The sequence below is a fragment of the Nyctereutes procyonoides genome, unplaced genomic scaffold (genome assembly GCF_905146905.1).
Source record: "Nyctereutes procyonoides isolate TBG_1078 unplaced genomic scaffold, NYPRO_anot_genome, whole genome shotgun sequence".
In the NCBI taxonomy this organism is placed as follows: domain Eukaryota; kingdom Metazoa; phylum Chordata; class Mammalia; order Carnivora; family Canidae; genus Nyctereutes; species Nyctereutes procyonoides.
In genome coordinates, this window is record NW_026575028.1 from 3,872,326 (window position 1) to 3,886,220 (window position 13,895).

Genomic DNA, 13,895 nt, shown 5'->3' on the forward strand with positions numbered 1-13,895 from the left:
GCTTTCTTCCTCTGCACGCACATCACTGTGTTGTGGAAGGTCCTGACCCTGGATCATCATAAGGGTTGAGATTGAGGTTTGATCAACTCCGTGTTCCCAGTACTCAGCCCAAGGGCTGGCACGTTGTAGATGCTCAGTGACCATGAATTTAATAAAAAGATGGATGGAGGACAGATGAATGAGTGGACAGATGTTTCAAGAGTGGGAGTCCTAGGGTGCTGGGGGCTCAGTCCATTGAGTGTCTGCCTGTGGCTGGGGTCATAATCCTGGGGGTCCTGGGATCGAGCCCCATGTCAGGCTCCCTGCTTGGCAGGGATTTAACTTCTTCTTCCTTTGCCCCTCACCCCTGCTTGTTCTCTCTCTCTCTCTTTCTCTTAAATAAATAAATAAATAAATAAATAAATAAATAAATAAATAAATAAAATCTTTAAATTTTTTTTTAATTTAAATAAGAGTAGGAGTCCCTCCATGCTAACATGCTCCATAACTTGGACCACCTCTGTTCTGAACAATGGGAGTTGTTGGGATCCCCAGGTGGCTCAGCGGTTTAGGGCCAGCCTTCAGCCTAGGGTGTGATCCTGGAGTCCCGGGATCGAGTCCCACATCAGGTTCCCTGCATGGAGCCTGCTTCTCCCTCTGCCTGTGTCTCTGCCTCTCTCTCTGTGTGTGTCTCTCATGAATAAATAAATAAAATCTTAAAACAACAACAACAACAACGGGAATTGTACAACAGGCGGGGCTTGGTTGGGCTGGTGGGGGCATGCTACCTCATGTAGACCGTGCTAACTCAGGAAAATCTCTGATGAGGAGCTGGTGGTGTGTCTCCAAAGCCCTTACTCACCTCCTCCCACCTCCTGCTACAGTCTTTTCTCCCTCTCAGATGGCTATGTTCTCCCTCTTTCTCCCTTACCAAAACCTCTTAGGAAAAGACCAGAGAGACTTTCCCTTTGAGATGGCAGTTACCACTAACATTTACCCAAGGTAGGCTCACCAGGGCTGCAGCTGGACTGCCTCTCACGACCCCAGTGATCCCTTCACTTCCCTCCCTGTGGGTGCCCCCCACCCTGCCCCATCAGACCAGAAGAGATATCTTTCTAGCCCAGGAAATCTCACAGACACAGTTGGGACACTACTGGGTAAAATGGGATGATCTCAGTGTTGCCTTCAGCCCTTCCATCTCACCATTCAGGGCCCTTCCCATCCCCAAACCTAGTGGCATTATTCTGTCTTCCCACAAGCTCTCTGAAGATAGTTGGGAAACTCAATCCTATTAAGGTTTAATGGCCAATAAGGCCTCCTGCCTGGCACCCCTCAGAAGTGTGTTCATGTCACGAAGTACAAGGCCTCAAGCAGAAGGGCTTTCTGGTCCTCATATCATAGGACCTTCAAGATGCTCTTAAAAACCATACCAAGTGGGTGGGTGGGTGGGGGGATGGGGTAACTGGGTGATGGGCATTAAGGAGAGCAGTGATGTGATGAGCACTGAGTGTTTTATGCAACTGATGATTCACTAAACTCTACCCCTGAAACTAATAATGCACTATACATTGGCTAATTGAAATTAAGTTAAAAAACCAAAAAACCCATACCAAGTGTATCAGTTATCTACTGCTGCATAACAAATTACCTCAAACTTAGTAGCTTAAAACAACACCCTCTTATCTTCTCTATAGCTCTGTCAGTCAGTGGTCTGGGCACTGCTCAACTGGCATCTCTGGGTGGGACCTCACCTAGAAGAAGTCAAGGCATCAGCTGGGACTGCAATCTCACACAAAGCTCAGGGTCTTCCTTCACACTTATTGTCGGCAGAGTTCGGTGAGATTCTAAGGCCAAGGCCCTCAGTTATAGATACCTGCTGTTCTCTGCTATGGGGTAGTTCAGCCCTTAGAGGCCAACAGAAGAGTGACTCTGATGCTTCAACTTCTTATAAAGGGTTCACCTGACTAGATCAAGCCACCCAGGGTGATTTTCTTTTGGATTCACTCAAGGGCAACTGAGTGGTAACGTAATCACAGGAGTGATAGCCTATTATGCCTTCTAGTCCCCTGGCACTCAAGGGAAGGGGATTATATAGCATGTGAGCATTTGGGGTCAGGAATCTCAGGCTGTCAGATTTCTGCCTACCATACCTATTAGACAATTGCCAATGGGGTTTTATCATGTACCCAAGATCTCCAGAGAAACGTAGAAATTTCTGATATCTCAGAGGCATTTCGTTGCTGCTTTTGCAGCAATCACGTCAGAGGGTAGAGACCACTGTAGCTTGGCTCACTGTCCCTACAGAACTCTGGCAGGCTCCCTGAGGTCTGGAATGGAGATTGGCCTTGAAGAGACTGGAGCGCCCTCCAAGGGGAAGTGTACAGAGTGAGGGGAGCTGACTTAATTACCTCCTTCTGGCAATTTCTGTCTCCCTCTTACCCTCCTGAGTACCAGGAGAAACTGTCACCAGGCAGAAATTCATATTTCTTTCCTACCTGGCCTACTCACACTTCAAGGGAAATACCAGGCCCATGAGCATTCTTTTCAGGTTATGAGATGCTATTGGCAAAAGAGTGAAGGTATAAAATCCATTGCCTGAAATGTTTCCAGAATAGGAAAGATGTTCATCCCCCTGGCACCGTATTGTCCTACCTAGAGGCAGAAGGCTGACTGAGCTAAGCCTAGGAGGCTTCTGTGAGCCAATGTCCCCAGGTCACCCAAGCAGAGAAGAAAACCTGACTTTATTTTTTTTTAAAGATTTTATTTATTTATTCATGAGAGACACACACACACACACACACACAGAGGCAGAGACATAAGCAGAGAGATAAGCAGGCTCCATGCAGGGAGCTCAACATGGGACTCAATCCTGGGACTCCAGGATTACATCCTGGTCCGAAAGCAGGCACTCACTCTTTAGCCACCCAGGTCTCCCAAAACTTGACTTTAAAGATCTTGAATCTGTTCCATCCAGTTCTCCACTAGACTATAGGCCCCATGAAGGCAGACTTTGCCATGTTCACTGCTTAATCCCCAATGCTTAAAGTGTGCCCAGCACACAGTAGGCCTTCACTGAATATTTACTGAATACATTAAAGAATTAATCACAAAGTTATCTTTGTGACTCTCAAAAACCTACCTAATCTTTTTTTTTTTTAAGATTTTATTTATTTATTCATGAGAGACACACAGAGAGAGGCAGAGACATAGGCAGAGGGAGAAGCAGGCTCCATGCAGGGAGACCGACATGGGACTCCATCCCAGGTCTCTAGGATCAGGCACTGGGCTGAAGGTGGCACTAAACCGCTGAGCCACCCAGGCTGCCCAGAGACCTTTAATCATGAAATCTGATGGTCCATCCTCAACCTACCTTCCTCCTCCCTGTTTTCTGCAGCTCCTGGTATTTTTATCACTCTGAAACCCTGTCCTCAGCTCTTGTGACCCAGTCTACCTTGGTCATCTGTTTCCATACAACTTTTTAATCCAATACTCTGACCACAAAACCCCTAAGCATGCCAGTTACAAGTCATATGTGAGCCACCGTCCACTCTGCAGACACATTTGAATTATTTTCCTATGCACTTCGGTGTTGGAAATCATCAGAGCAGTCTCTTGTAGCTGATAATTAACAACTGATTAAGAGGGAAGCTATCTCAGGCAGAGCCCTTGTGGCAACTCTACAGTTGTCCTGAAGGCTAGTGTCTTCTCACTTCTTGTGTGAGAACCTTGTCCACTATCAGAACTTCATCCTACTTTAATGGACTGATGAACAAGCCTTAGGGGAGATCCTCAGTCCCAGCCTTGCTTCTTCCCTGCTGGTTGACCTTGGACAAGTTTCCTAACATCTCTGACTCTCTGCTTTCTTATCTGTTAAATGAAGCTAATCCTGCTGACTCTGTAGCTTGTTATAATTGAATTGTTTCATATAGCACTGGCCACATACTCGGTGTACAGTAAGTGGTAGCTATATGAAGACAATGATGATTATGTGAATGTCTCTCAAATTTCCATTCTTAGGCTTGATCCTAGAGTTGCATTTCCAATAGTCCATGGATCCCTCTGTTCATTATACAAAGCCACTCCTTGAACCAGCTCTCAATGGTTTCTTTATTTCCCTACAGCGCCTTGGCTGCTCTGCTCTCGACAGCCTGGGAAACTTGCATTTGTCCATGGGTTCTCCTTCACCCCAGCCTCTGCATCTGTCAGCCTCAAAGCCTTTATTCCACACTCCTCTACCCTCAATACCTTTTGCATCATCCTGACCTTTCCACCAGACTGTTGCCACATGGGGCTATCTTTGGCTCCCAACCTGGACCACTGTGGCTGGCAGCCTCCCCACTGCCTCCCTGCTCCTTTCTTAAATCTACCATCCACCCTAGTCTGCATAACCCTAATCCAAGCTCTCGGAGAGCAGATTTGAACACAGGCCTTCAGTTGCTTGAGAGCATTGCCCAAAATAAATATAAACGCTTCCTGCTGGCTTTCTGACCCTGAACAATCTGACCTCAGCCTATGTCCCATCCTCTACTACTACACCAAGCCTATGTCTACAACTGGATGGACTCCTGCTCCTCCCCCAGCCCACACTAGGCTTTCCTGCTCTGAGTGTTTGCTCAGCCTTGTTCCTCAGCCTGCACTATCCTCCCCTTTCTTCAAGATCTGCCTCAATTGTGTTTTCTCCAGGAAGCCTTCTAGGTCTCCCAACCAGACAGGGAGCCCCTGCTTCAGGTGCCCATGGAGAATGTCATTTCTTACATCTCTCTGACACCCAGTTTTCTCTATTCATCTTTGTGATATTCATCTAACCCATCCTTCCCTCTCTCCACCCCACCAATTCCGACTCCAGCAGAGCATAAGTGATTCGAGGCCTCTGATCCATGCACAGCACCTAGCACAGAGCCTGCAAGGAGCATCTGCTTACTAGGGCATTTGAATTCAGTTGTTGGATATTCTCCATTTGTTCCAATGCATTTAACACAACCATCTCCCATTTATTTCAGCCTCATGCCTGCCGCAACTCCAGCCTGCACTGTCCCCCAATGTTTCTTTCCCATGCTTTGCAGCCCACCCTTAGTGCTCTCTGGATTCCCATGGACTGTACCTCACAGGCAGGATGGTGTTATCTGTCTCTACATTCCTGGTGCCCAGTCTCAAGACAGAGTCGTCTGGGGCTTAATAAATGTTTGCAGACATGAACTAAACTGAACTCTACCCTGTACCCCAGGGGAAATAAAAATCTAGGCTCTCTTCTGGATCTGGGCTTGGAGTCAAAAGCTGCATCTTCCTCTTGCCCTCCTCTGCCCCCAGCCCCCACCCCAGGGCTCAGGAACTTGGCAGTGTCCCAGGTCAGCTCTGTACACCCAGCCAGGCCCTCCTGATCACCCTAACTCTTTTCTCTTCTTAACCAGGGCCAGGTCAGAGAACTAAGAGAGATGGATATGGGAGTGGGGGTAGGGGGTGGCCCCAGGGAGGGAAGGGTCTCTGGGCCCACTGGCCTAAGGGCAACTCAGCTCACTTCTCTCTAAACCCCATGAATCATGGGTAATCGTAGCCTTGCCTCCTCCCAAGAGAGCAATCTCTCAGCTTCTGCCAGAAGAAGCAGTAGAGGGGAGCTGTGGGGGGGGGGGCTTTGTCTATCTAATGAGCCTCTCAGTGTTAATTAGAACGTACTCCTTCTTTTCAGGTTGCTGTGGCAGCTGAGCTGGAGGAGGGCCTCAGAGAGGTGGCCGCCGAGTCCAAGTCCGGGGGAGGGGAAAAGAGCAACTAGCTGGGGGACTGCAGGGCTGAGGAAGGAGGGAGCTGAGGGGGTGGTGGCTTTCACATGTGAGCAAGGATTTCCTCTGATCCAAGATTTCCCAGCTGAGAATGTTAAAGCATTACGTGGAATGAGCCTGTAGAACTTGGCAAGGGAAGGTTTACGTGAGGCTTAGGAGCAGACAGTCTGGGGCAGGAAGGAGGGGAGGGGGTGGTGCTCAAGCTCAGAGATGCTAAGCATCCCTGGAGGAGGCTGGCCTGCATGGGGCAGGCTGTGACCTCTGCGTCTTCTCCGTGTGCCCACCTCCCTGTCCACTGTCCAAAGTACAGAAAGTGCTGGACACAGTTGGACACGGAGTCCTGCCTTGGGAGCAGGGCTGCACTTGGGAACCTCTCTTGACTCTAGCCAGCTGGGGGTGAGAGGGGTGCTATGACTCAGCTGCTCCTAGGTCACAGAGACTGTCTCAGGTAGAGCTGCTGCTGTGGGGAGCCTTCTCTGAACCCTGGATCAGGCTCCATGCTGTCACCAGCACTCCCGAAGTGCCCTGTGCATCACTTCCTTGGAACCTCTCCCTCCTCTGTGATGAACAGACTGTGGAAGACTCTGGGTAAAACCAAGGACTGTGGAGTCCCAGTATTGGCTGCATCTAGGGATGTGTCCTTGGGTGAGTGACTCGATGATATCACTAAGCCTCAGTCTCCTCCTTCCTAAAACAGGAATAGCTCACTGGGATATGGTGCAGATCTGGTGAGATAATGCATGGGAAATGCTTAGCACCTTGTCCCGCACATAGTTGGAGCTGTTCATGCCAACTAGTGCTGATGACATGTCAGCACCCACCGCTGGAGTGAGCTCCTTGAGGCCCGGAACTGCATCTTCTGTATTGTGGTGGCCCAGGCCTTGCACAGGGCAGCTGTGCAGTATCGTTCCCTGAACTGAATGCAAGTGGACAGAAGGACTCTCCCTGATGAGCGTCCCTTTCACCATCATCCTCTGTGGGCTGGCCCTCTGGTGTGCTCCATATCCTTGGTAGGACTCTCAGCTTCAGAGGAGGAAGGAGACTTAGATCCTCTGGGACAACCCCTCATTTCACAAATGAGGACACTGAGACCCAGAGAGTGGGAAACATAACCACCACTTCTCCCCTTGACAGGTACCCCCTGGTGAGGCGAACCCTGAGGCTGGCGTCTGGGAGATCTGCTGTAGAAGGGGCTGCTGTCCAAATAGAGAACGTGACTGAGGCGGATGCTACTGACCACAGCTGCATGGCCCCCTGGCTTGGACAGCACAGAGTGCAATGCCATTTGGACACCCCATGTGAGCTCCAATCCGTGGGGGCACAGAACAGGATACAAACCCCCTCGAGGGCCTGAATGAATTTGGAAATCACTCGGGTGCCCTGTGTATCCTTGTCACACAACTTTCTTGGAGGACCCCCTCCCTCCCAAAGGGACCTGCATGCTCCCTCTTGGTCCACCTAGGTTGTAGCCCCAAGGGCTGCTGTGAGATGAAGTGACAGAGCTGAGAGCAGAGGGAGCGGAGGACCTCCGCACTGTGTGAAGCTGGGGAGAGGCCCTGGGGGCTAGGTAACTGGAAGTCCAGGGGCCAGCTCCTGTATTCACTTGTTCGTTCGTTCATTCGTTCATGTGTCTGTTCTTTCATTCATGTGTTGCTCCAACATGGAGCATGTCCCCAGTGCCAGGGACTGTGCTGGGTGCAGGGAAACAAAAGTGCAGCGAGAACAGTATATCATCTAATACATAGGGAGCGCTTACACCTACACGGACTATGCAGTAACGCCCGGCCCTGGAGGTGTCCTGTGCACAGCCTGCTCACCTCCACGACAGCCCTGATAATGACATAGTTCTTACCCTTAGGAGTGGGACGGTTTTCGGGTGGCACAGGGTCAGCGGTGGGGCACTCAGGGAGAGCACACACCCAAGCTTAGGGATGCTGAGCTGAGATGCTGAAGTATGAGTAGAGACCTCCCAGGTGAAATGTGATTGGGGGACAGGTGGGGAATGTTCCCAGCAGAGAAAATAAGATACATCAAGGCCCAGAGGCAAATGACAGCACTGAAATCTGGAGAAAGGCAAATGAGACCAGCTGGAATCCCGTGTAGGGGCGGGGCAGGATATGGTGGTGGTGGAAGAACCTGGAGAAGTCTTTGTCCTATACGCGGTGAGGAGCCATGAGAGGTCTTCACACAGCGAAATACCATGATCAGGTGCACTCTCTATAAAGAGGACTCAGCTGCAGGGCAGAGATCAGGTTGGAAGAAGCACATCTCCCACCAGGGGAACCTGTGGGGGTTTCCCCAGGGGCTCAGGTAAGAGTTGATGGTGGCCTACCCTGGGGGGTGCAGTGGGCTGGGCAGGAGAGGGAGGAATTCGGGAAATAGTTAAGTACAGTAGCATCAGTGGGGTTTGGGGTAGAGCAGATGCCAGGGAAGAGAGAGAAGAGTCAGAAAATTCCTGGGATTCTGGAATGGCTGGAAAGTTGGTGGACTAGGAAGATAATGATTGTCCAAGGATTCATGCAACTGGGGACACTGACAGAATCAGAATCTTAAATCCTAGATCTCAAAGACTCCTAACTCTGGGAAACAAAGTGTTGCTGATAGGGAGGTAGATGGGGGATAGGGTAACTGGGTGACGGGCATTAAAGAGGGTATGTGATGAGATGAGCACTGAGTGTTATACTATATATTGGCAAATTGACAACAACAACAACAACAAAAAGAATAAAGAAACCTAAAGCAAGGTCAGGTCCTGGTCCCAGGCTTCATGCATCTCTCCCTCTTCAACTCACTTAGTATTTTCCCCTTTTCATCCTCAAGTATCTTCTTCATGCCAGGCACTGTGTCAGGCACTGAGGATATAATGATGATTAATAAGCCATGTATCCTGCCTTCAAGGAGGAGTTAAGTGAATGGAGAATGAGGATATAGAACTGAAGGGCTACGACAGGGAACAGCTGGATGCTAGGGGATCATCAAGAAGGGACATTCATTGCAGCCTTGCAAGGGCAAGGAAAGCTGCCAGAAGGAGGAAGGAGGATTCTGTCCACAATTCCGTCCCAAAGTAAGAGAAAGTAACTGAGGCCAAGTGCTAGATGAGGAGCAGCAATGTTAGCAGTAAAGGCAGAAGGAACAGCATTTACAAAGCCCCAAAGAGATAGGAGGCAACAGAGGCCCAGAGAAGTTAATCTTGGGCAGCTTGCCCAAGATCACACAGTTCATTTGCAGGAGATATAGGAGCTGAACTCAGTCTCTTATAAACGTGTGCTGTATTTTTAATCACTTTTCTCTAGCCCCTCACCAGCCTGTCTTCCTCCCACCCCTAGCCTATGCTTGGCTTAGAGAGATACTCCAGCCAGGGGAGGTGGGCTGTTCCCTGAGGCTGGTGCACTCAGCACGAACGCCCCTGGCACATCCTCTACCAACTCTCACCTTTCCCACCCCGCTCCTGGCCCAACATGCAGACCTGTCTATCAGAATGATGTCCACCACAAAAAGGTCCATGACACCAATGAAGAAACCCTATACAACTCTCCATGTGCCACCAAGTCACTCAGAATTAAACTAATTCTCCTGTCCAAGTTGAAGCACAGCTTTCCCTTGGTTTTATTGACCAGATGCTCCTTAAGTTGACCTGCACTCTCTTTGCAGGAGAAAGTAGAGACCATTTTTTTTCTTTTTTTCTTTTTAAAAGATTTTATTTATGTATTTATTTATTTATTTATTTATTTGAGAGAACAAGTGGGGGGAGGGGCAGAGAGGGAGGGAGAGAGAGAGAGAGAGAGAGAAGCAGACTCCCCCGCTGAGTGGGCTCGATGCTGGGATCATGACCTGAGTCAAAGGCAGATTCTTAACCAACTGAGCCACCCAGGTGCCCCCGGACCATTTTTTTCTCCCTGTTACTTCACTCTCTTGTTCTTTTGCGCATCATAGTTATTCAAAAATTATTCATTCAGTGAGCTCTTAGTATGTCCAAGACACTCTGCTAGATGCTGGGGGAAGGGTACACGGATGGTTAAGAGATGGTCTCTGTCCTCAAGAAGCACAGTCATGCAGAATTGAGAAGACTTCTTATCTGGGCCAACTGACCACCCACATCATACTGTTGTGTTCCAGATGGACTGTCTGCCAGCCCCTGCCTGGGCATTCCCGGTAACACAAACTCCCTACCTCCCAAGCAGGGCACTCTATATTTTTAACAGCTCTAATTGTTAATTGAGCTAAAAGCTTCCTTTCTTGTAGACTTCATACATTAGTACCACTATTTTTGCCTAGAATGATAGAAAATATATCTAATCCCTTTTTCACATGCCAGCTCTTCCATATTTAAAACTTGTTTTTATGTCTACAATTTCTCCATATGACTCTAGCCAATCCTATTTTCCTTCTTAGGAGCACCTTGGAATCCTCGGGATTCTTACATCCCTCTTAAATGAAGCCCCAAGAATCAAGTACAGGCTCCAAATGAGCCCTGACCAGAACTAGTGTAGGGCTCCAGCCAGCTGCTCCCTTATCGGTGGGGGGACTTTATCCACCCCTCTGTGAAGGCTGCTGTACTCACTTCTTTGGCAGCTGTTTTACTGGTTATTGACTCCTCTTGAGCTTACAATCAACTAAAGCCCTACGGTCTTTCTCCCAGGACCAAGCCTGCCCATCTTATGCTAATGCTATGAACTTTTCAAAGCTAAGAGAACTTTAGATGTTTTTCTCTATTTCATTTAGACTTTTTCATTTAAATCTTTAGGTCTCAATGAGATTTTTACAAAATCTTGGATTCTATCACCACGATATTAGCTGTCCTCTTTCAGCTTGGTGTCAGCAGAAATTAGTGCCTTGTCAAAAATGATTGAACTGAACAGGACCAACGACAGCATACCACTTAACTCCCCAGGAATTGGCATTGATGGAAAAATCAACATTTTTTTTTTGTTTTGAGAATTCCATTTGAAAACAACCCACTTGACTATATTGTCATCTAGTCTACTTCCTATCTTGTCCACATACATATCATGGGAGATTTTGTTAAATACTCTACTGACAGCCAGATGTTCCACCAATAGCTGGCCTTGATGCTGAAGGGAAGAAATGAGGTTGGTATGGCCTGACTCAGTCTTAGTGACATTTCTAAGAGCTTTCCTTCCAAAGATTCACTTTGGCCATTGAGTTAAATGATGGTTCTTTAGAACCTATACATTATAGGGCTAGAAGGGACCTTGGAGATGATTCAGGGTCTAATTCTCAATTTTGCTGATGAAGAAACCAGCGTCCAGAATGCTTAATTGGCATTCCCAAAGTCACAGAGTTAACTAGAGCAAGACTAAGGACTGTATCTTATGTCTATGGATCCAAGTTCAGCCTTCTTTAAAAAATATTTATTTATTTAAGAGAAACACAAAGAGAGAGGCAGAGACATAGGCAGAGGGAGAAGCAGGCTTCCTGTGGAGAGCCTAATGCAGGACTCGATCCCAGGACCCCTGATCACGACCTGAGCTGAAGGCAGATGCTCAACCACTGAGCCACCCAGGTGTCCCTCAGTCCTCCTTCTTAACAGTATCTAGTCATGATATCTTTCTCTAAGCATATGCACATGAGTACACACACACACACACACACACACAAACGAATGGAATTTGTTCTGCAATAGGGGAGCTCTGGTTAATCTTGGGAATCCTCAATCTCCCTGGAGGAGACCACTGTCTTTGCATCTCATTTGAACCTATGTGTGCCTATACCTGGGGCATGAAAATGAGGCTATATCTTCTAAGCAGCAGGTGGAGGTAGGGGCTTCCCCAGGGAACAGTGGGCCACCTGCGGTGAGGTTTGGGGGGTGGCTATTTAGGCCTCCTGAACATGGCAAGAGGAACAGAGCCCTGAATACACTGCCTAAGGGCCTGGCATTGCAAGGGTGTGCCCCCTGCCATGTAAAGGCTGGTTCCTGACAAACTGGGCTACAGGGCACCGCAGAATACTTAGCTCAATTTAGTGGGAAAGGAGTGCACCTGCAGCAGAAGTGTGCCCAAGTGGGGAGATCCCTGGTACCCTGGATAGCCCCCGGAGGCAGGGCCCCTTCACCACCCTCCCCGCCCCCCTTGGAGGCCCTGGGTACCTGTTTATTCTTTAGGTCAAGGGAGAGCTCGTAATCGGAGGCGTTAGGGGCGTGGGAGCAGAGCGCCGTCGCCAGGGCAGGCTGCTGCTGGCCGGGGGAGGCCGTGCGGTGGGGGCCAGCCCTCGGGGAGGCACCCCCCGCCCCCGGCCGCTCCTCCTCCTCCTGCAGCTCCTGGGCTTGAGCCTTCGGGGCATGGGCACTGGGTCTGCCGGCTGCCACCGCCGCCGCTGCCACCACGGAGTCCTCCATGCCCCCACCGGCCTGGGTGCAGGAGCCATCACTGTGAACAAAAGGCAACGGTGCTCGGTTGGGGGAGAGCGGGACTGGGTGCATGTGGGTGCGGGGGGTGAGGAGAGCACTCTGGCCTGGCCTTTGGGGCAATATCGAGCCTTTCTAGTATGGGGGCTGGTGGAGGGGCCCCCTGCCTCACCTCTAGGGAGGGGCTACCTTGGCAGGGGGAGAGCTTCAGGCAAAGAGCAGAACCTGAGTTAGCAGGGATATCCCAAGCAGAGGGAAGAGGCAGCTATACTTAGAAGCAGTATGGCCCATAGGGGAAGAGTAGACCACCTGGGTTGGAATCTGGACTCTGACTTACTAGCTGTGCGAACCTGAACAGGCTACGTAAGAAAGTTCATTGTACCTCTGTTTCCTCATCTAGAAAATGGGCACAATACTAGTACCTACCCCAGTACCAACCCCCAGTTGGAAGGTCTGAGTTAGCTAAAGCTCTTAAAACAGTGCCTGGCTCATGGTCGTGGCTATATTTAAGTGTTAACTGTCATCATTATCAGTGATCTAGTTCCCTGCCCAGTGGTTTAGGCAGCTGGAAAGAAGCTGACCTACAGTGGACCTGCTCCATTTTTACACCACCCCAATGACTGTTGGGGGGGAGAGGGGTGATACAGGCTTGGCCGGGGCACAAAGCCCCTCCAGGCTGGGTAGATGTCAGCTCTTGGGGCTGGGGCTGTGAAAAGGACGGTCCTTGCCCTTCCCTGCTGGGTCTAGGGAAGCATCAGTTTTTGGCTTCTGGCTGCTCCTCCCCTTCCATGGAGCCAGCAGCACTGACCATAGATGCTGCCCACCTCTCTAGTCTAAGAGGACACCTGCTAGCTGAAGCCACACACCCAGCCTGTGCTGGAGAATTAGTACTCTCAGGTTGTTCCCCTCCCTGGCCAGTCACCAAGTTCTGCCCCTGCTCAAGGCCAAGGGCTAAGCACCTGTCCATGAAGCCTTTCTAAGTGACTCCAGCTTTAACTGCTTCTTCTGCTAGCGCACTAAGAGCTGTGCTTAGAGAGTCCCTTTTTCTTTCATAGGAGGAGAAGTATTGTGGCTACAGCATGGGCTAAACTCCCAGCTCTACCACCGTGTGGCTTCTGTTAAGTTGCTTTTTCTCTGAGCCCCCTTCTGGTTTCCTCATACAGGTAGTGGGTGTACTAGTACCTATTTTATGAGGCTATGGTGAGAGGGAAAGGAGTCAGCATGTGTAAGGTGTCTGGCACACTGTCTGGCACAGAGCAAGCGCTCAATAAGTGTTAACTCTTATTTCCCCCACCTATCCCACCCTAAAGGCCAGGGCCTATATTCTATTTTATCCCTGCCCCTCACTTAATGCTGGACATATGGTGAGAGCTCAGTTAATACTTGTTGATGGATAAATTACAAGGAGTGTAGAGGCCGTAGGGATGGCCCCTACAGTGGACAGAGATAGAAGATCAAGACTAGAAGGGACCCTAAGATCATCTAGTCCAGCCCTCCAGTTCCCCCTCCCCTTTTTTTACAGGTAAGGAGCAGGGGCTCAAGAGTTAGGGTGGCCCTGGTCAGAGAGCCAGGCAATCTTCAGGCTTTCTTCTTCTAAGGCTTTGCCTTCATGTAAGGTGCCCCAAATCACACCAGAGATTGCTTCCTGTTGCTTCTACCCAACCTTGGAGCCTCCTGGTACTGGAATAACCAAGGATGGTGAAGAATCCTTTCACTCAGTCTCCATTTATCCTCCCAGCACTCCTTGGTCTCATCGCCTCCAGAAGGGAGAGCTCTTT

At 49.5% G+C, this 13,895-nt stretch overlaps 1 protein-coding gene across 2 annotated transcripts in view; it reads right to left on the reverse strand.

The window, feature by feature from the left end:
* The window catches only part of IQSEC3 (IQ motif and Sec7 domain ArfGEF 3), a 110,574-nt gene that overhangs the window by 42,939 nt on the left and 53,740 nt on the right, over nucleotides 1-13,895 (reverse strand). The window contains exon 3 of one of the 2 annotated variants that reach the window (XM_055315346.1): nucleotides 11,860-12,139. The exons of the other annotated variant lie outside the window; for it this stretch is intronic. Within the exon in view, the coding sequence (XP_055171321.1) occupies nucleotides 11,860-12,139 (280 nt within the window). The remainder of the gene's footprint in view (nucleotides 1-11,859; nucleotides 12,140-13,895) is intronic. 2 annotated transcript variants of the gene reach the window in all.